Genomic DNA, 21,747 nt, shown 5'->3' with positions numbered 1-21,747 from the left:
TTCAGTATCAGCAGTACCTTGGAAACACTGCCAGACCTGGTCACTCCTCACCATCTCTGCTCCTGATGCCCTGACCTCCGACAGAGGCGACAGCCGGTAACCCTTGAACGTCCAACGCCGATCGCGTCCCTCGTCTGGGGAAACCCACACACGCAGCCCGCGTCACTCAGACATAAAGCCAGGTTCCCTCCGATGGCCTGTAAGGCCCCAGTGCATCGGCACCCCTCCTCGGACCCCCTTCCCCTTTCTGGAGGGGCGGGGCTCTTCCTGGTTCCAAGCCCCCTCCCCCCCACCAGTTTCCAGGCTCCAGTCCCCCGGTACTTTCTCTGTGGGAAGCGCCCTCCCCGTGTCCCCTGCCCCACCAGTGTCACCTCTGACAGCACGCTCTCTGGGCCCTCTCCTCCACCCGCCTCCCCCTCCCTCTGCTCGCTTTTTCCCATGGCACCTCACACCTTCTAACATTCTAGAGGAGTGAACATTTATTACATTGGTCGCCTATTTCCCACACTAGCGTATAGGCTTTAGAGAACGGGGCTCCCCCCCCCCCCACACACACACCGATGCATCCCAAGCACCCAACACATAAGAGGCGTTCAGTAAACATGAGGTAAGTGACTTCTCAGCGGCCACACGGTGTCCGCCACACGCCATCATTTAACGGAGTACCCCTACGGCTGGCGGACAGGAGGTCCAGGGTTGTTCGCATCGTAAGTCACACTGCGGAGCACATCCGCGCCATCCAAGCGTGCCAAGGGCCAGCAGCAGCCGGGACCTAGAAACGCTGAGTCCCAGGCGCTCTCCCTCCGGGCCTGCGGAGTCAGAGTCTGTGTGCTTCCAAGACGACGGTGGTTCCAGGCTCACGCGGGGCCCCGGACCAGGGGAGGCGGAAGCGGCCAGGGCACAGCCCTGGGGGAGCCTCCTCTCTCAGGTCACAACACGGGACGCCCTGGCCCTGGGTGGCGCGTGAGCCCTCGTGAGCGTTTACTCGTGGAACCGCACTCAGAAGAGAGGTTACGCGGGCGTTCACCCTAAAACAACCCGCTTACCGACAGGAAGCCAACAGCACGCTCAGACGAGGGGTTAACGATGAAGGTGAGGGGGCGCTGGAAATGCACGTGGGGGGAACCGACGCCCTGATCTCGTGTCCTTCCCTCCCCACCCGTCCTCCGCGGCCACGTCACCGTAAACCACCATCTCAGCTCGAGATGTCACGGACCACCGGGCGGTCCGCGCGAGGACGGCTCCTGGCCCGCCAGCCGCCAGGGCACAAAACCCGCACAGGTCGGCCCTGCGGGGCAGAGAGCCGAGCCGGAGGGCGGAGGGGCCGAGAGAGGCCGGCTCACCTGAACTCCCACCGCGGTCCGGAGGGGGCTTTTCCCTTGCCCCCAACGGGTGCGTTCTCATTTGACACGGGAAAGCCGAGCCGCCACGGGGGAAGGGAAGCGTGGCGTAAAGAAGGCACCGGAGGGCCGGGAGCCCACCCGGGCCGTCAGTCCCGGTGCGAGTTCCTGGGTCTAAAAGGAGACTTCTCAAGCGGAATCACAGCCGATACCGACGTTTGCGGAAGCTCGCGACGCTCACGTGTAGGACGCGGAAAGAACAGGTCAACGAGGACGGGCAGAACGGCCGCGGTGGCGATGCGGGCACACCGCCATCGAGGCGGCGGGGAGGAGCAGGCCTGCGAAGGATTCTCGTCCCGAGTTTACATTCCCAACGTTCTCTTTACAAATAATAGCGACCCTGTAGCATCTCCTCCCGTTTCCGACTCTTTGGCGCCCGAATGGCAAAAATGGCCATCGGTTCTCAAATACGTATATGGCGACGGCTGTGAAAGTCTGGAGGGCACGCACGTGGGGTTGAATAAACACAGGTCAAAGTCGAGAAGCTACAACAAGAGCCTTGAAAGCAGAGCGAAACAAGTCAACACGCGAGAAGACCCTCAAGGCCGCCGAGAGACGCCAGTGACGACCGGGACGGCTGTAACGCAGGAGGCGGACAACGGCGAGTGTCGGCAGGACGTGGACACCCTGCAGCCTTCGTGCCCGCCGGTGGGAACGGAGAACGGTGCAGCCGCTGGGGAAGACGGTCCGGCGGTCCCTGCGAGGGCTCGGCACCTGTGCTCCCGCGACTCCGCGCCTAGCGGTCTACCTCAGGTCAAAAGTCATTCACACGAAACCCGTGTACGCACGTGAACGTCCACGGCAGCAGCATCACGGGAGCCAAAAGCGGGGAAGGACCCAAACGGCCACCGGCTGGTCAACGCACGAGCCGAACGCGTCCGCCCACACGAGTGCCGGGCCGGGCCGCGCTACGGTGTGGATGGACCCACAACGTCACGCTCGACAGGACGACAAGGAGTCAGAGACCGGGAGAAAAATCACTGTAACGCGCAACACACATCCGGTGACGGTCTGGTATTCAAAACACACAAAGAGCTCTTAGGTTTTTTATAAAATTAAACTCCTACGGGCAACTGCACCCCTCGGCATTCGTGCAAATGAGTTGAAAGCTTTTATCTACACAAAAACCTGCATGCAGTCAAGTGTTTCCAGCAGCTCTATTCATAAGCACCAAAACCTGGAAGCAACAAGGACATCCTCCAACAGGTAAAAGGATAAACATACCGTGGTCCACCCAGACACTGGAATATTATGCGGCACTAAAGAGAAAGGAGCTCTCAAGCCATGACAAGACGTGGGGGAACATTAAATGTATGTTGCTAAGTGACAGAAGCCAACCTAAAAAGGCTTCGTGATATAGGATTCCAAGCACGTGATTTTCCGGAAAAGGCAAACTATGGAGACAGTGAAAGATCAGTGGGGGCGCCTGGGAGGCTCCGTCAGTGAAGTGTCCAACTCTTGATTTTGGCTCAGGTCATGATCTCACGGTTCGTGGGATCAAGCCCCATGTCGGGCTCTGTACTGACAATGTGGAGCCGGCTAGGGACACTCTCTCTCCCTCTCCCTCTGCCCCTCCCCTGCTCCTGCTTTCTTTATCTGCCTCTCTTTCTGGAGGAGGAAGAGGAAGAAGAAGGACCAGTGGTAACCAGGGGTTGGGAGGAAAGGAGTGAGGGACGGATAGTTAGGACTCAGGGGATTTTTAGGGTGGTCAGACTATTCTGTGTGATTCTGTAATGGTGGATACATTTGTCAAAACCCATAAAACTGTACAGCACCAAGAGTGAGCCCGACTCTGGGGAGCCTGGGGGGCTCAGTCGGTTGAGCGTCTGACTTCGGCTCAGGTCATGATCTCACAGCTCGTGAGTTGGGGCCCCGCGTCGGGCTCTGTGCCGACAGCTCGGAGCCTGGAGCCTGCTTCGGATTCTGTGTCTCCCTCTCTCTCTGTCCCGAACCCACTCTCATTCTGTCTCTGTCTCTCTCAAAAATAAATAAACGTTAAAAAAAAAAATTTAAAAGAGTGAGCCCCAGTGTAAAGTATGGACTTCAGTTAATAATAATGTATCGATACAGGCTCACCGGTAATAACCAAATACCCCAGCGATGCAAGATGCTGACGGCAGGGAGACTCTGAGGGGGGGAGGGAGGGGGCGTATGGGAAGTCTGTACCTTCCACTCCGTTCTGGAAACCTAAAACTGTTCTTAAAAAACAAAGCTCATTAACTTAAAAAAAAAAAAAAAAGTGTTAAGTGAAAAAAGCTAGACGTAAAAGTTACCCATTTATAGGAAATACCCAGGTAGATTCACAGAGACAGAGGACAGATTAGAGGAGAGACCGCTTAAGGAGTCCGGGTTTCCCTTTGGGGGGTGGAAACGTTCTGGAACTAGACAGAGAGGACGGTTTCACAACACCGTGAGTGTACGAAATGCCACCGAACTGTTCACCTTAAAATGGTTGATTTTATGTTAAGTGAATTTGACCTCAATTATGAAAAAAGCAGAGGAAAAACAAAAAGGTCACATTGAAGCAACTTTGATCAACTTTTGATGTCCCACAGAAATTCAAACGCTGTCGTCCTGATTTAAAGCACCCAAACACAGAAGAGCCAGCAAACACACTCCATCAGAGGCCACCCGTGGAGCCACTGCAGAACCAGGCAGAGGACAGGGCGGCTCGCGCCAGGCGGTCAATGGCACGGGGAGGCGAGGCCTCAGGATACGGACAGTCAGCAGGACTCGCGACACGCTGGGTGGATCGGACGTGGGAAAAACAGGAATCAAAGATTAGGTTTCCAGACTGCACGCGTTGGCAGATGATGGGACCACTTACGAAGCGGGGAGGACAGTGGACGAGGGGTCAGGGGTTTGGTTCCGTGCGTCATGTTCCAGATGCTCCTAGGAGACACAGGTGGAGACGGCGAGGGGGCCGTGGTGTAAAAGACTCCAGGAGCCACAAGGGTACAGTCAGGACCGAACGTGTAAACACGGAAACTACTGGGAGATGGGAGAGTGTCAGAGGACTAAGGACATCACTTCTATCATACCCCGGAAATACTACTTACCAGTTCGTTCAACTTCGTGCTCTTTTTCGCCAAGCAGAATTGAAACGCTGTTAGAGAGTTTAAAAGGTCCATCCCTGCCCTCTCGACCATTTGTCCTTGATGTCATAACCTGAAAGAGTTTCCTCAGCCTGGGATCACAGAAGTACTCATCTACATTTTTTTCTAGAATTCTGATCCACTTTTAGTATTTTTGTCTATACTCACATGGAAATCATTCCTGTATCAGAAAGGAATCTAACTCTATCGTTCTCAACGATTAGTCATCTTCACAGCACCCTGTGTTCAACCATCCCTCGCTCCCCACTGTTCTGAAAGCCCCCCTTCATGGTATCCCGACGGCCCAGGTACACGAGGGTCGGCCTGGGATCCGTGTCTGCCTCACCAAGCCACTGCCCGTTCCTGAGCCGGTGTGACCCTGCTGTAATGATGGCGACGTCACCACACTTTGGTAGAATATTGCGCAGGAAAAGTGCCCCAAACACACTGCCTTTCCCCCAGAACTGTATTAGGTAAGACCACACATTTATTCATCATGCAGATCTCAGTATCGTTCCGTCAAGTTCCAAGAAAAATAAACTGGGGTCTGTTTGACTGGTATTGTGTTCCATTCATAAACTGGCATTACTACACTATCAGCGATTCCTACTCACAAAAAATGATCAATTTTTCGCAGTCTTTTTATGTTCTGCACTCAAGTTTTACAGATTTCATCATATAGGCTTCACTCAGTTCTTGCTTATTCCTGGTACGTTGTCCCACGGTGCGGTTACGAATGGGATGTTTTCCTAGGACAGGAAAGTGCATACACACACATGTTCAAACACAATCATTTATTTTGTAGCCAGCCATTTCTGGAGCCGTGCTTCATTCCAACGACACTTTGGATGATACCTGCCACTTATGATGTTAATTTCGTCCCTTCCTTTCTAGCAGATACACCTAATTTCTTTTTTCTTTTACCTGACGAGACTCTCCACAACATCACTGAATTAGATTGGCACCTGGCATCCTTGACTTTTCCAGTCTCAAGGAAGGTCTCTGTGCAAGGGACAGTCCCTCCTCAAGACAACACACGTGCAGCCTCTCTCACCTGTCACGTCTGCCATTCTGTTATCGAGTACTCAATGGTTTGCTCTCGGATCACGTTGTTTATATAAAATAAGTCAGATGATGGATCAGCGCCAAAACTATTTGGGGAAAAAAGTCATAACCGAGGAAACAATCACCTGAGTACTAATTATGGAAACAATACAAAAGAAAACAAGTACTCGTGTATATCGCCAATTACTCAAAAAAAAAAAAAAAAAAAAGTGGCCGCGGTCTCTTTTAGAAGGCTCAAGACCTGTCTTTTAATCTACTTCAAAAACACTTACATTTAAAACTTATACCCAATACTTTTTAAGAGTATTATTGAGTCTGGGGCACCTGGGTGGCCCAGTCAGTAAAGTGTCCAACTTCGGCTCAGGTCATGACCTGGTGGTTTGTGGGTTCGAGCCCCGCCTCAGGCTCCATGATGACAGCCTGCTTCAGATTCTGTGTCTCCCTCTCTCTCTGCCCCTCCCCTGCTCTCGCTCTCTCTCAAAAGTAAACCTTTAAAAATAAATACACATTAAAAAAAAAGAATATTATTAACTTTAAAAACTAACGGAAGACTAGAAAAAGGCATTTACACCGTCAGAAGAATTTTACTTTGTACCAGATATAGGAAGGAAAGCTCAGGCCACATGGTGGCTCTTTTCTTAAAGTTACCAAGAAATAAGGAACAAGACAAGTTTCCAATTAAAAAAAAATGCTGAAGATGCTGTGGTCTCCTTGGTAAATATTTACACATTCTGAAAATATTCAAGATTACAAAAATTCTAAAGGGAAATTCAAACCACACATTAAGTCAAAACACCTGTAATTAAAAATGAAAACGTCCTTGTAACTGTCGAGAGCTGACATAGAGAGGCAAGGGTTTAATCAAAACTAGATTGCTTAATCATATAAATTATGTTCTTTAATTACACTATGTCAATAATATTTAATATATTCCTCAGGACTCATACTATAAAATTACTATTGCCAAAGCACTCTCTAAAGTAATGTTTTCTGTAGAAAACCTATTTTTAAAAATTTTTTTAAATTTATTTTTGAGAGAGAGAGAATGAGAGTGAGCGAGCAGGGGAGGGGCAGAGAGAGAGGGAGGGAGAGAGTCCCAAGAAGGCTCTACACCATCAGCGTGCAGCCTGACGTGGGGCTCCATCTCACAGACCATGAGATCGTGACCTGAGCTGAAACCAAGAGTCAGTGGCTTAACCGACTGAGCCACCAGGGGCCCTGGTAGAAAACCTATTTTAAAAAATAAATTCACAAATTCCTGCTTCGCAGGAGTCAACACTCGGCATTTTGCTAGTCCGCCAGTTTTCCTAGGAAAACTTTCCTTTCCTTCCACAAGGGCTCACAGCGCATCACTCCCGAGGAGGCCGTGTGTGCCCGGGTCGTGTGCCGTGTCCTCCGGGAGCTCCGGTCATGCTTGTGCTCACCGGGGACGATGGTTAACCCCGCCGATGCCACCCCTGAGGTTGCCAAACAGGGAGTGTGAGCCACCGCTGGGAAGGCTGTCACCAATTAAGTGCCACTCCCAGTTTTTAAAAAGCGGAGCCCGAGGACATCAACACGGCCCACTCACACCGGGCAACGTCGTGCGTCCCAAGGGCTGGACGTCAGTCTCCTCCACCCAAGCGGAGCCCCCACCCTGCCTTTCGCCACTTACTGGGGCGCTGCCACAAGGACACACGAGCGCAGTACACGAAAGGAGGCCTGGATACTGCCGAGCCACGCGCAGGCAGACGTGGTCGTCGCCGGTACGTGGTCCCAAGCGGGCAGCTGGGAGAACCTGGCCCCGGGTCCCCCCGCTCCTGCCATGTGCGGGCACCGGGTGAGACACCAGGAAGGAAAACAGAGCAGCTGCTCCTGTCCTGAGGACCTCAGCTTAGCAGGTGCCCAGAGAAACGGGCTTCCCTCTGCTCGGACAGATCCGTTTGCGGTGGACGGACCCACGCCTGGACGGCCCGTTCCCTGCCACGGAGCCTGAAGGGCTCAAGGGGAACACGGAGCTGGGCAAGGCCACACAGCCTGCTCGCGGTCCAGCCAGGAACAGCTCACGGTCTGAGTGGGAGACAACATGGACTCTGTCCCCGCTGCGGGCACAGGGGAGGTGTCAGTCGGGCCTCCTCGGCCGCGGCCGTCAGGTGTGTGTCCCCACACGACGCTCCGCTGTCTCCCCGACTCTCTTCCCCGACGGGGGCACTCAGGGGCGAGTGGGACTGGGCCCGTCCCTACGTCCCGATGGTGTCTCCGCCCAGGCCCTTCCTGGGCTGGACTTACTCAGGGGACCTCGAACAGCGAGTGACATTTCAGTGTCTCGCCGACTCAGGTCATCCTGTTTTTCTCACGCTACGGTTTCAGCAGACCCTTGGGTCTGGTTTTACAGAATATACGCCTTCACGGCGCACCTTCTCTTCCAGACTCGGCTTTTCTTCTGCCCTGTGTGGGCTCCCCCGGCCCCTTTGGATACGGCGGGGAGAGCGGCCAGGCCGGGTCTCCACCTCTCCCACGAGCGGCTCTCTACCCACCCGATCTTCGCAGAAGCACTCTGGGTCAGCTTCCCTGACGGCATTTCTACCCCGCTGGTCCTCCCAGACCAGAGCCGAAGGCTGACAGTGGCTGACCCGGGTCTAAGGGGACGGGGGCGAAGGAAGCCGAAACCCTGTCTGGGTCGCAGCGGGCTTGCTTCTGAAATCCTACCAAACGTACCCCCTTCGAGCTCACTTCTCCGTCTGGGGAGCACTGGCTCAGCACGGATTCTGCCTTGGCCAAGGTCCCTCTGCTTCTGAGTGCTTTCCCTAACTTGTCCCAGGGCCGAAGTCGGGGAGACTAGTGGGGACGTTCAGGCTCGTGCCGACCCACCTGCTCCTCAATGTTACTGTTCGGAGGTGGGGCCGAGGCCAAGAGACACGCTACACAGCCCGAGAATCATCTCTCTGCCTTTGGCCACAGTGTGTTTGAAATATTAGAACCATAATACAAAACTGCCGTTTTTGTGGGTCAAAAATCAGAATTTCATGCAGTTCAACTCCATGTGTAAGAATGCCTCTTTTTGTTCCTTGATTACTTCTGAACATTTTCATACTCGTGTGTCCGATGACTTTTCAACATATACACACAAATATGTAAACACACACACACACACACGCATCCCATCAGGTAATGAGCAGGCTGTGTGAACCTCGCATCCCAATGCACTGCCCCAGACGGGTCAGTCCTCTGCCCCGAGCTCCGCACTCGCCTCCCAGCGCCACCAGAGTTGTCTTGCTCAAGGAGGCCCTGCCGGACCTGCTCAGGTTCCCTCCTCCACCTGCCACCCGGCATTCCAACACAGCTCTCTTCCCGTTCCTTCAAAGCCAGCTTCTTTCAGCCTCACTGCTCCCGTGCTCTTAACCCCTCGGCCTGGCTCACCGCAGAAAGGGGCTTCCCGGCTTCGGGTTCCGTGTGCTCTCAGCCTCGGGCCACACAACACCCACCTCCAAGTTCAGGGATCGGGGGCTAGAGGGACTAGCGTGTGGGGCCAATGGCAGCTCTGCCCAGAGGGAGGGGAGCCTCGAGTCTGGGGTTATTTCTGCAGTACGTATGTAATCTGTGGGATTAATAAGGAAGTCGAAAGCTATCACAGGGGGCTTCACACAACAGGACGTCAAATGGGCCCAGGTGTTTCTGGGTCACCTGTAACAACTCAGTGTGGAAGAAGCATGTCCAGAGATGTGAGGGACACCGCGGGGACCTGAGGGGCAGGGACACTGGGGGACGTGAGGAGCAGCCCCGATGAGGGACATCGTGGGGACGTGAGGAGCTGGGGACACTGTGGGGAAAGGAGGAACTTAGGGACTCCGGCTTTCTGTTGGACCCCTGATGTTCCCACAAACTGGTGAGCAGTTAGCATTCTTGATGGCTTCCTTCAGGGACAACTACATTTATTCCTAAAAGAGCGATCAGCTTGCTATTTCCGCTCGTCACAGAAAAAGTCCCCGACGGGGCTGAGACGTCACCAAGGGACTCCTAGCCTTGCAGGTGGCCCCAGGCAAATTCACCCTCAGCGAGCCTCCACTTTTCTCCCTCTGCTTCAGAGTCTGCAATCAACGTGATCACATTGAAATCACAACGGGAATCAGCTCGATAGACGGAGGTGAAGACACCGGCTTTCGTCCTAATAGACGCCAGATGGGAGAGCTGGTTTTAGACTTGCAGCCAGCCAGGTGTGCTCGCGGACGTGGCTGGACAGACAGACACAGGCAGGACGAAACCGGAATGGCCACGCCCTGCGGGCAGGGGCTCCAGAGGAGAGGAGGGAGGCCGGGGGGCCAGAGCCCGGCGCCTGCTTCCTTCTCGAAAGTCACCTGGCCAGCGGCTCGAAAGTCACCTGGCCAGTGGCTCGCTCGTCCTCCCCCCTGCACGGGGGTGGGGTGGGGAGGGAAGGGAAGTTAAGAAAGTACTGGAGCTGAAGTCCCTCCCCAACAGAGTAAAGCCCCGAACCTAGCCTCGCAGGGTTACTGGGACCGGAACACCTGCCTTCCGCACAAACACCAAAGCGCCCAATGCAAAGGTTTTCTTCCTTCTCTGCAGCCGCTTCCTCGCGGCATCTCGCGCATCAACACACACTTGATAAGTGTTTGCTGACTCGGCTTCCCGAGAGGATCGCTTTTAATGAGACACCTGCTTTAACTAGGAGGTTCCAGGGGTGCCGGTCTGTTTAAAGACACAACCCGACCGCTTCGGAACCGAATCCAGCATGTACCGACAAGACGGTCAACAGCCCATCTCCCACGTCCCAGTCGTGACGGCCAGCCTCGCGGGGGCCGTCTCCTCCTCTCCCACGTCACTCCCCACTTAGACTTTCGCACCGACAGGCCTCGGATCCAGGCGTCAGAATCCTCGGAAAAACACTCGGGTGGCCCCAAAGATGCAGCCTTGGGCCGTCCCACGGGTGCCAACGACCGCAGGGAAGAGCTGGCACCAGTGGGAAACACAGATGAACCGTCGCGTGTGACAGAAATTCCCAAAGCAAACTCGGAAGCAGCCCCTCCCTTTCACCTGCAAGGGAGACGAGCAGTAAGGGGAGACTGAGAAATCACTCCCTTCCCTTCCCCGTAAGTGTCCAGTCCTTTGCCGGGACGCCGTGTGACGTGTCCGCAGAGAGGAGAACGAATGTACCCCGCGTGCCACGGTGCTCCGCCAGCGACCGTGGGGCGTGCTCCTCTGGACCGCTGAACTGCTGGCGTCTCCGCGGCGGGAGCACTCGTGCCCCAGGGGATTCCCGTGTAACACGAGTCCAGGTGAGTCTCATCGCACATCCCGCAGACAGTCTTGATGGCCCCTGCGGCGAGGCCGGGGCCCCCGCCCTTCCCGTGACGGCTCCTCTCCTGCCCGGTCCTCCCCGGTCTTTCCGGTCCCCACAAGAGTCAAGCAGGCAGATAAGCACCATAAAAGGACTCACCACCGTGCACACAGCACAGCAAAGGGACGGCTGTGAACCTCGGGAGCACATCTTGCTGCGGCCCTGACATCTATCCTGGCCTTCCCCGGGTACAGAGGGGAGCCTCCCTCTGCCCCAGATGTGCACACGAGGGCCGTGGGGCACCCACGCCACGTACCATCCGCAGAACATTCCGGCAAGGCAAGGACAATATCAATACTGCACAGGGCACAGATTCCGAGTCTGAGTGTTCTGTTCCCGTGGCTTAGTTTCTGCTCCACTCAGCTGAAGTAGTCACTGGAGTCCCTGAGGCCTGGGTTCACTGGCTAACACCAGTCAGTGTTCGTGAGCATCAGTCTTCACTGCTGACTCTTCACGTAACACGGCCGTCGGGCAAAGCTGGTGCCGTGGGCTTCAGGCCGGACGGGCAGACGGGCCCGAGTTCAGAGAGCGGTGCTGTCTGCACGGCCTCTGCTTATGACAGCAGAGGTGGGGACGCATTCTTGCCACACTCTCCAGCTCCTTTCCATCCCCTCGCAGAGACGCCCAAGAGTCGACAACTGTTCCTGTTCTGTCCTACGGACGAAGCACCTCCCAGAGCACAAGTTCCCAACGGACACGGGCCACCGCGTCGGGACAGAGTTCCGGCCGGCCGACACACTCACACGACACAGAGGCTGTTCTCCTGCCGTGAACCAGTGTCTGGGACCCACGTGAACACGCACCCTGATGTCAGACGAACGTCCGAACGTACAAAAGAAGCACTCAAGACAACTCGTCACATGGTCCGCGTTCCGCTCACCCTAAGGGCCACCGGACGGAAGGCACGGAGACTGCTGCTTTTGGTGAAATGCAAGCAAACGAGAATAGTTAGAACCCAAAATCCCGCAGCCCGTCTTGAAGAGAGGGCGGGCGCGACCCTTCGAGGGCTGACGCGGGTCTAGCGCCAGCTCCGCCACACGTCAGCGTCCCGTGCTCGCAGCTCGCCCTATGATCACATCTCTAGATAAGCCTCAAGTGTAGACCTTCAGCTCCAGTTACTACCGATAGGGTCCAGGTCCTCGCTCTCAACTACGTAATAGCAGAGAAGAATCACCTACGGTCAACAAAACACGATCTCGCATCGAGCACGGCTGTATTACAAATCTCACGTGACAGATGACCTCGGGTCAAAACTGCTCCCCTGAAATCGGTTTGGTTAAAATGACCAACCTGTCAACCTGAAAGGGGAGGGTAGGACCAATCGTCCACATGCTATGAATCCCCAATAAGGGCCAGAGGGGTCTCTGGATGGAAAAAGATGTCTTTGGTTTTTTTGCCCTTATCAAAGCAGTAACCATGCGTGTCCAGTGTAAAAGTAAATTTGTGTAAATGCAATCAGCCAACGAGGCAGTAGAACCCGGACTGTTCTCCCGGACCTGGAAGTGCGTTTTCGCTCCTGTTCTCACGGAAACCCACAGTGGGGTCAAGCACAAACGGATTCTGAACCCAAGAAACAAAGACCCCGCAGGCCAGGAGTTTCCAGGTGCCTAAAAATACAGAAGAGCAGCAGAGGCTCCCTCAACGTCCTACTGGCCTTTGCAAAAGATAGTGCCGCAGCCAACGATCCTAAAAAAGATTTTAATTTACAAAAACTTAACGTAATCTTCGACATTCTACCACAAAATGTCTTACCCTGCAGCCCACAGGGCATCCAGAGGCCCCCTTCGAGGCTCAGGACGGTGAGGGACCCCTTGAAGGGACTACATGTGCGCATATGAATTTTCTAGAGACAAGGTCTGGGGCTTTCACATAAAGAACATCGTGACCAAGGTCTCTGGCAAGCCACTGCGTTACGTATGACCAGCTCCCTGCGCTAGAAAGTTCCGTCCAGCTCCTACTCTCCTTCTTAACACTCCAAACCACGAGAATTCTCTGTCCTAACTGGCAGACATGTGCCGCATGGAGATCGGCTCATCTGTATGTCCCTCTCCACCTGCTCAAACTCCAGGGCGCCCTCAGAGACCAGCTCAAATCACTCTTCCACCAGAGGCTTTTCCAGACGCCTCAGCCAGAATCCACCTTTCCTACTCTCACTGAGCCACCTGCCGACTTTTACACTGGCATTCAACATGGCGTACATTCAGACTCGATGTTAAAGGCTGCACCTGTCTCCCCAGCTGGTCGGAGCACCTGAAGGGTAGAGACTAGGCCGGATTCATCATAACTGACCCTTTCCCCACCGGCACCGAGCACACCAACGTGGGTGTATGGTCAAAAAGTGTGTGTGGAATGTTTGTTTCAGTGACCACCAGTTCTAACAATCTCATTCTTCACGAGGTTTCTAAATCAGCCACACAACGACACTCTAGGAAGGCCCACCTCTGGGTGGTTAGATGCTACTCACGCAATTGTGTGAGTATTGGGATTTCTAGTTCACAAAACAAAGGCTAACGTATGTCAAATGGCTTACGTTGTATTCACTTTTTTTTTTTTAAAGTTTATTAACTTATTTTGAGGGGGGCAGGGAGGGGTAGAGAGAACCCCAAGCAGGCTCTGCACTGACAGCACAGGGCCCGACGACACAGGGCTCGAACTAGCAAACCATGAGACCATGACCTGAGCAGAAATCAAGAGTCAGATATTTAACTGCGCCACCTGGGTGCCCCATGTTGTATTAACTTCTAACTCGATGTGGGATTCAGTCGTCACAAGGAGCTCCTGAAAGCACAGATGAGGGGGGCTAGAGCCACTGGGAGAGAAGGCCAAGCTGGTCTGAAGCCTTCTCCACAAAGGCCCAGGCACCTGCCGTCACCAGAGGGGTTACTAACGAAGTTCTGAGGCGGCACATACACAAACTTTAGGGACAGCCCGCCCAGGAAGTGAGACACTACCATGTTTAAGATTGCAAAGATAAAAAGAATGAATACGAAGTCTTACCGGGAATATCTACAGGAAACCAAAGCAACTAACAGATTCAAATGATACACTGCAGAGGGTAGTGTGAGGGGATGAAGTTAAGGAAATGAGAGGCTCACATGCAGGCACAACCGTGATCATGGAGGAGGAGGCCTGGACCTGGAATCAAAAGACCAGGATGACAGAAACTTCTGGTTCCACAGATGCAGTAGCCCCATTCCTCCCGGGTCCCCTCCTTACAACCAAAGACACTCAGGACGGAACACAGCGAGCGTGCGCAGGAAAGCCGGCGGAGACAAGGCGGCAGGCGGCCCGGGACTTCGGGCCCGAGGAGCCACTTGGCAGGGAGCTCGCCAGGTGTCCTTGCCGCCTACCTGTCTGGGACAGGGTGCTGCACAGCCTCCAAGCTCGAGCAGCCAAATGGCACAGATGGAAACAGCTCCCAGAAAAGCTGTTCCTCCCAGCAGAAGGCCTGGGAAAAGGGTGGTCTCACAACAGAAAATCCGCATCTGTCACCCCCTGGGTTTTAGCAGGCTCATCTCCCGCTTCCCTTCGGGGCCCTGCACAACCAGGGAGCAGCTTCCAAGCGGCCAAGCAAGATCTCCTCTCCTGTCCCCTGCCCAGAGATGCAGGACGTGCTCAACTCCCCGACCAGGGCGGCGTCAGTGGGGCGCTGAGCCTCTACCCCGACCCAGGCACAGGCGGGCAGGAAAAGGAGGGGGGAGGCTGGGCGGGTCACCACCCCGCTGCTCCTAATACTCCCTGGTATCAGCCAGGCCAGGAGTAGCTGATGTCACATCCCACTCAACAAGGCAACAGAGGCTCAGGGACCCGGAGGTCAGCAGTTAAGAGCCAAGTGACACTCCTATCACCAGAGTCTCAGAAGGAAGGGACAAAGAGTGGGGCCGAAAAAGTATTTTTAGAAATAATGGCTGGAAACCTCCCAAGTTTGGCGAAAGACACAAATGCAGAGATTCAGGAAGCCGAGCAAACCCTAAATATAATAAGTCAAAAGAACCTATGTCAAGACAAATCACAGTTCAACTCTGGAAACTGAGACAAATGAGCAATCTTAAAAGCAACCGGAGAGATAGGACACCTTTACTTGGAGCAATTCGAGGGACAGCAGATTTCTCATCTTCAACAGGGGAGGCCAGAAGAATAAGGCACCTTTTTCAAGTACTAAAAGAATGTGTCAACTGTGAATTCCATAGCTGGCACAGAGATCTCAAGGACGAAGGGGGAACAGAGACATTCTCGGATGCAGGAGACCTGAATTTGTTGTCCACTAGCCCACCCTTAAGAATGGCTAAAGGAAGTTTTCCAAACACAAAGCTCACAACTGCAGGAAGAAAAGACCATCAGAGTAGGTAAAAATAGGGGTGAATCTAACAAACCATCCCACTTTTCACAAGTTTCTTAAATCTTATTTGATGACTGACAGAAAGCCCTGTGATGTGGTGCTCCAAGTATAACAAGACTTAAAACCTTTATATTTAAAAAGTGAGGAGGGTAAAGGGATCTAGACTAAAGGTCCCACACTTCACTGACGGTTGTAAAACACGGATGCCAGCACCCTAAGCTACGCACGTACACGGTAAGCCCAAGCAACCAACAAGAAAGTAAACAAAGCTTTATTTGATACGTAATCACCAAATGATCAAGATGGAATCCTAAAACATGTTCAACCCACAGGAAAATAAAAAACAAGAAACAAACACAAAATTAACAAAATGGGAGGCTTATGCCTTAACAGATTAATCACTTTACCTTAAATGTAAATGGCCGAAATACACAAATTAACAAAGATGGACAGAGTGAAGAAAATAGGACATAACAATATTCTGTCTATAAGATACTCACTTCGAAACAACAACGTGGGTAGGTCAAAGGGATGGAAAAAAATACAGCAGGAAAGCATTCATTAAAAAAAAAAAAGAGTCGCTATATTAAAATATCTGATAAGGTAGGGCAGAGGAAATTACTAGAGACAAAGAGGGAGATTACATAATGACAAAAGGATCAATCCACCAGGAAGTCCTAATAATCCTAAATGTTTATACACCACACAACAGTCTCAAAATGCATGAAGCAAAAACTGAGAGCTAAAGGAGAAATATCCACAATTGTATTTGGGAGACTTTCACACCTCCCTTTCAGGAACCGACAGAAATAGTGAACAATCAGCAAGGATACAGAACATGACACCCCCATCAACAACAGTACCTAATGGACATAAGTAGAAAACTCCACCCAACAAGAGATATGCATTTTTTTTCAAGTGTCCATGAACATTCACCAACAAAGGCCCACAGAATATATACCATGATAGACCATATACTGGGTCATAAAACAAACCTTAAATATTTCAAAGAATTGAAATCATACCAAGTATGTTCTCTGACTGTAATAAACTCATAGAAATCAATAAAGATAACAGGAAAACTCTAAACTCTTGGATTCTACAATACACTTCTAAATAATCTGTGGGTCAAAGAAAGTATCTGAAAAAGAAACAGACACATGGACATGAACAAAAGTTCAAATACAACATATCAAAATATGTGAACACAGCTAAAGCAGTGCTGAGTGGGAAATTTATGGCACATACTAGAAACGAGGAAAGGTCTCAAATAAATATCCAAATCTCTACCTCAAAAAACACAGAAAAAAAAAAAAAAAAAAAAAGAGGAAATAAACCCGAAGGAAGTAGAAGGAAATAAGGACAGAAATACAGGATATTGAAAACAGGAAAGCCATAAAGAAAAGTTAATGAAATAAAAAGCTGGTTCTTCACCAAAAAAAAAAAAATCATTAAAAGTGATAAGCCTCTAAGAAGACTGACAAAAATAAAAGACAGAAATCACCAACACCAGAAAAAAAACACAAGACAGGCCTCTCACCATTCTCATTCAACAAAACACTGGGAGTTCTAGCCACTGCAGTAAGGCCAAGAAAAAGAAAGAAAGCATAGCTATTGGGAAAGAAGAAATAAAGCTGTTCATTTGCAGATAACAGGATGGTCCATAGAGAAAATCCCAAGGAATCTATAGGAAAGCCCTTAGAACTATTGAGTGTATTCGCTAAGCTTACAGGACACAAAATCAAGACACAAATATCAACTGCGTTGCTGTATAAGAACAAGGAGCATGTGGATGGAAACTGACAATAAAAGCACTATATCATTTCCAGTTGCTCTAAGGAAAACAAGATACTTAATACACACTTAAAACACATACCAGATCTGTATGCTAATAATCGCAAAATGCTAATAAAGAAATCAAAGGCTGAAAGAAAGACATACCATGTTCATGGACTGGAAGACTCAACATAGTCGAGAGGTCAATTCTCCCCCAAAGGATCTATCGGTTTCATGCAATTGCTATCAAAATCCCAGCAAGATTTTTTTTTTTTATAGACACAGACAAGCGTATTCTAAGACACATCTAGAAAGCCACAGGCCCTAGAATACCTAAAACAATCTTCAAAAAGGGAAATGAAGTGGGAGAAACCACTCTATCTGATGCTAAGGTCTTCCGCAAAGGTATAGTAATCAACAGAACGTGATAACGGCAGAAGGAGAGACACACAGATCAGTGGAACGGAATAGAGAACTCAGAACCAGGTCCACACAAATATGCCCAACTGGTTTCTGACGAAATTGCAAAAGCAATTCAAAGGAAGGACAGTCTTTTCACCAGATGGTGTTGGAACAATTAAGCATTCAAAGCAAAAAAACAACAAAAAACAAAAAACTTCCATCCAAAACTCGCACGTTTTCATGGGATAATGAACTCAAAATGGATAAGGACTCAAATGTAGAATGTAAAACTACCAAACTTTCACGGGAAAAAAATGGATTGGGATCTGGAGCTAGGCAAAGAGTTCATAGCTTTGATACCCAAAGTGTTACCTATAAAGGGAAAAACTGATAAGCTTGCTTCATCAGAAAAAGTTCTGCTCTGTGAAAGCCCTTGTTAAGAGGATGAAAAGCAAAGCTACAGACGGGGAGGAAACAGTTGCAAACCATAAAACGTGGCAAACGACCAGTATCTAGAATGTATAAAAAAACTCTCCAAGCATTCACTAGCAATAAACCACAATAAATAACAAACCATAAAAACAAGCAACCTCTAGAAATAGAAAATAGGTAAAAAAAAAAACAAAAAAAAAAAACACCAAGAGGCACCACACCAAAGAGGATATAGGGGCGGCAGATAAACACATGAAAAGATGTTCTGCACCATGAGCTATTAGGGAAAGGAAAATTAAGACAGCGAGGAGACAGGTCTTGCCCACCTATCAGGATGGCTGACACAGCAAAAGGCCATCAGACGCCGGCGAGGATACGGAGAACCCGGGTCACTCAGACACCGCCGGTGGGAATGTGAGAGGGTACAGGCACTCCAAAAAGTTTGCCGTTTCTTATCACGTTAACCACACCATTGCCACACGACCGAGCAATGGGCTCCTGGGCACTTATCCCAGACACGTGAAGATGTGTGTACGAACGTGTACGTGAATGTGCAGAGCACATTTCCTCACAACAGGCAGAGAACTGGAACCCAGAGGCCTTCGACAGGTGAACGGTTACGTGGTGGCCTGTGGTAAATCCACACCGCGGATCCTACCCGGCAAACGGAAGGCGCAAACTATTTCCAACACACACAACTTGGGTGATTCTCCAGAGGTCATGTTCTGCGTGGCTCCGTTGGTACAATATTCTCGAATGAATAAAACCTGTAGAATTGCAGAAATGATCAGTTCTTGCCAGGGTCAGGGAGGGGCGGGAGGGAGCGGCCAGGAAAGGCGACCTAAGGGATCCTTGACGGTGACGGGAATATTCTGTATCTTGACTTGCGTGGCGTCGGTATCCTGGTCGTGACGCTGCATCACATTTTGCAAGATGTTATCACAGAAGGTAACAGGATAGAGGGTACGTGGGCCCTCCATATTATTTCTCACAACAGGATGGGACTCCACAATTATCCCCAAAATTACAGTTAAAAAAATAAAAATTTGTTCCCAGCTCTGCCACCTGCTACGTAGGTAGCTGACCTTGAACAGACTTTGAACTCCCTATCCTCAGTGTTCTCACGGCTAAATGGGACAATACCTCCCGAAACCTGAGAAAAACTAAATGTCACTTATGAAGGATGTGGCAACGCGCACGGCACACAGTACTTCAACAACAGCCTGTGAACGCTGAATCTATGCGTAGACACAAAAAGTATTCTAAATCGTACCATTCAAATGCCCACGACTGCAGCCGCTGCAGAGCAATTAATTTGAAAGGTCTCCTCCCAAAGTGATCAGTCAAAACATGGCGTGGGGTGGGGGGCGGGGGGAAGAAATTGTGGTTTTAAACTGAAAAAAGAATTCCTAACTAGCCACTGAACTAGTCACAAAGTGAGTTTAAAATGGAGTTGCGGTGAGTTAAAAGCTGGGAAGGAAAAGAGGAGACCGGCTAACAAACCTAATATTTCTGTTGAGAAGGAAGTCAGTGGAGGTTAACGTTTGCGTGCACTGGGAGAAGGTTAGGAATGAGTTTCCTAAAACGCACTCAACACAGTCACTTAAGACTCTACGTTGCTCAGCATTTTCTCTACCTCCCGAGTTAAAAGTGCGAGAACGTCAGTCAAATCCTTGTGCTTCTTTCTACACCTGCCTGGCGTGGAGGTTCGGAAAAGCAGCCGAAACGCAATCTGGCTCTGAGATAGAGGAAGACAATGAAATGCACTTTACCCCAGAAGACGAGGGGAATGTTAAACACACAGTGTATCCCCGGGAATCACACTGGGCTCCTGGCCTTTAACGTTGGTGAAGACTGCCCAGAGCAGACCCACAGAGGCTTTTGAAAGAGGTGAAAAGGAAGGAGTGTTTTGTCATTCAAATGATTCTCTTCCCGTCGTTCCCCTCAAGATCCTAAAAGAGCTTTTTCTACTAAAATGAGAGATTTTCATAACAAATACAGAAAGCGGGGATACCAGGCCGAGCCTGGAGGTTTGGACGCAGGGTTTCAGCTTCCAGGGGGTGGACTCACTTACCCCCGGGGCCTGGAACTTCTTCCTGGTGGGTGAAGTGAGAGGCACCGGATGGGTTTCTACAGCCCTCTGCTACATTTAAAGTCCCTGGGGGCACCGTAAACTCTCGTCTCCAGACAGCCGTCTGGTATGACAAACTCTCCTCTGCTTGAGACATACCTGCTTTCCCCACAATGAGCCTGGGAAGGAGTAGGTGAGAGGGCAGTGAGAGGGGGTAGTGATACAGTAAAAACAAGCACATAAAAAAATCATAAACCGCCCAAATGACTCTAAGGGCAGGAGAGAATCTACGTTGGGCTGCTCCCGGTCCGTTTTCTCCAGATTTCCTTTCCGGGGAGCCCTTCAGCACAGACTCCCAGCAGAGAGAGACCAGAATCCAGACTTGGTCAACTCCACAGCTTTTTTGTTTTGTTTTGTTTTCCCCAAAGCCGCCAAGAATAAGACGAGCAGGGAATAGGAGAGCCAGTCGATTGTGCACACCACGCAGGATATCCACTAAAGGGTGCAGAGCAAGGAATTCACTTGTACCGTCACGCGAACACACACAACGGCGACGGGGCAACGCGGGGGGCTGTGAGCACAGGCTGGGTTATCCGAGGGTGTCAAGCAAGCAGTTACCGATTCGTGGCTTCGGTAAGCGGACCGCGGTGGTTTCTAAAGCGAGGCCTTCTCTTTCAGCGACAAACGCTAAGCCCCTTCCTAACGAAGTTCTCCGCGGTCTGGGGTTGACTTCCAGCCCCAGGGCAGGCGTGTGGGTGACCCGAGCGCTGAGGCTGGGGGAGGGGGCGTGGGTACGCGCACTTCGCTCTACTCCCTGCACGTCGTGCAGGCGGCAAGTTCTCAGTTCCCAAGCGGAGCCGTGCGGCCGGCCTCCTCTCCGGTCTACACCGCTCTCGGGCACTTGCGGGGAGGGCAGGGCGAGGACGGCTCCCTGACCCCGGGAGGCCGGCTGTGGGAAGCGCGCAGAAGCCGTCCTGTAAGGGCGCGTCCCCGGCGCGGCGTCCAGGAGGGGCCCGCCCACCGTCCCCATCCCCCGAAGTTGGCCAGCTTTTCCGCGTCTCGGCCCCCGGCCCCCACCCCCCCCCCCGGACGGGCAGAGGCGCAGGCCATTATCGCGCTGCGGCGCCGAAGGGGTGAGCATCCCCGGCCGGACACCCTCCCCCCCAAAGCCGGGGTCAAGCGGCCCGCACCTGGCCGCACCTGCGCGCACCTGGGCGCAGGTGCGCGGGCGGGGACGCCGAGGCGCGCGCACCTTGAGGATGTTGTCGAAGATGGTGTCGCGGAACTCGAGCAGCGCCTTCTGGTCGAACTCGCGGCCGTGGATGATGCGCATCTGCTTGAGGAAGGTGGACTTGCCGCTCTCGCCCGCGCCCAGCAGCAGGATCTTGACGAGGCGCCGCACGGCGCGCCGCTCGCGGGCCAGCCCCGCGTCGATGTCCCGGCTGCGCCGCCGCGCCTCGCGCTCCGCGTCGCGGGCCCCGCTGCCGCCCGCCCTGCGCTCGCGGGCCCCGCCGGCCTCGGCCGGCAGCAGGCAGCGGCTGAGGGTCCGCACCACGCCGGACATGGCCGCTCAGGCCATGGACCCCGCCGCGGGCGAGGCGAGCCCCGCGCGGCAGCCGGCCGCTCCCTCAGGCCGCGTCCGTCCGCCGCCGCCGCCGCCGCCGCCCCGAGGCCCGCTCTCGCCCGCCGCTCGGCCCCGGCGGAGGGGCGGGGCGGCGCGGCCGGGGCCCGGCGATTGGGCCGGCCGCCGTCCATCCGGACGAACGCGCCCTCCGATTGGGCCGTGTGGCGCCGGGAGGCGGCCGTCCCTCTGGCCCTCGGGGCGGGGTCGGCGC

The 21,747-nt window shown here is 52.5% G+C and overlaps 1 protein-coding gene across 1 annotated transcript in view; it reads right to left on the bottom strand.

Annotated features, from left to right (window-relative positions):
• Nucleotides 1–21,491, bottom strand: part of GNA12 (G protein subunit alpha 12) — a 108,049-nt gene extending 86,558 nt beyond the window's left edge. The window contains exon 1 of the mRNA XM_030300559.1: nucleotides 21,165–21,491. Coding sequence (XP_030156419.1) covers nucleotides 21,165–21,476 — 312 coding nt within the window. The 5' untranslated portion in view covers nucleotides 21,477–21,491. The remainder of the gene's footprint in view (nucleotides 1–21,164) is intronic.
• Nucleotides 21,492–21,747: the final 256 nt, after the last annotated feature.

This window comes from Lynx canadensis, chromosome E3, assembly GCF_007474595.2.
Source record: "Lynx canadensis isolate LIC74 chromosome E3, mLynCan4.pri.v2, whole genome shotgun sequence".
Classification (NCBI taxonomy): Eukaryota; Metazoa; Chordata; class Mammalia; order Carnivora; family Felidae; genus Lynx; species Lynx canadensis.
Note: the sequence above shows the minus strand (reverse complement) of the source record. Positions and strands in the feature narration are given on the sequence as shown.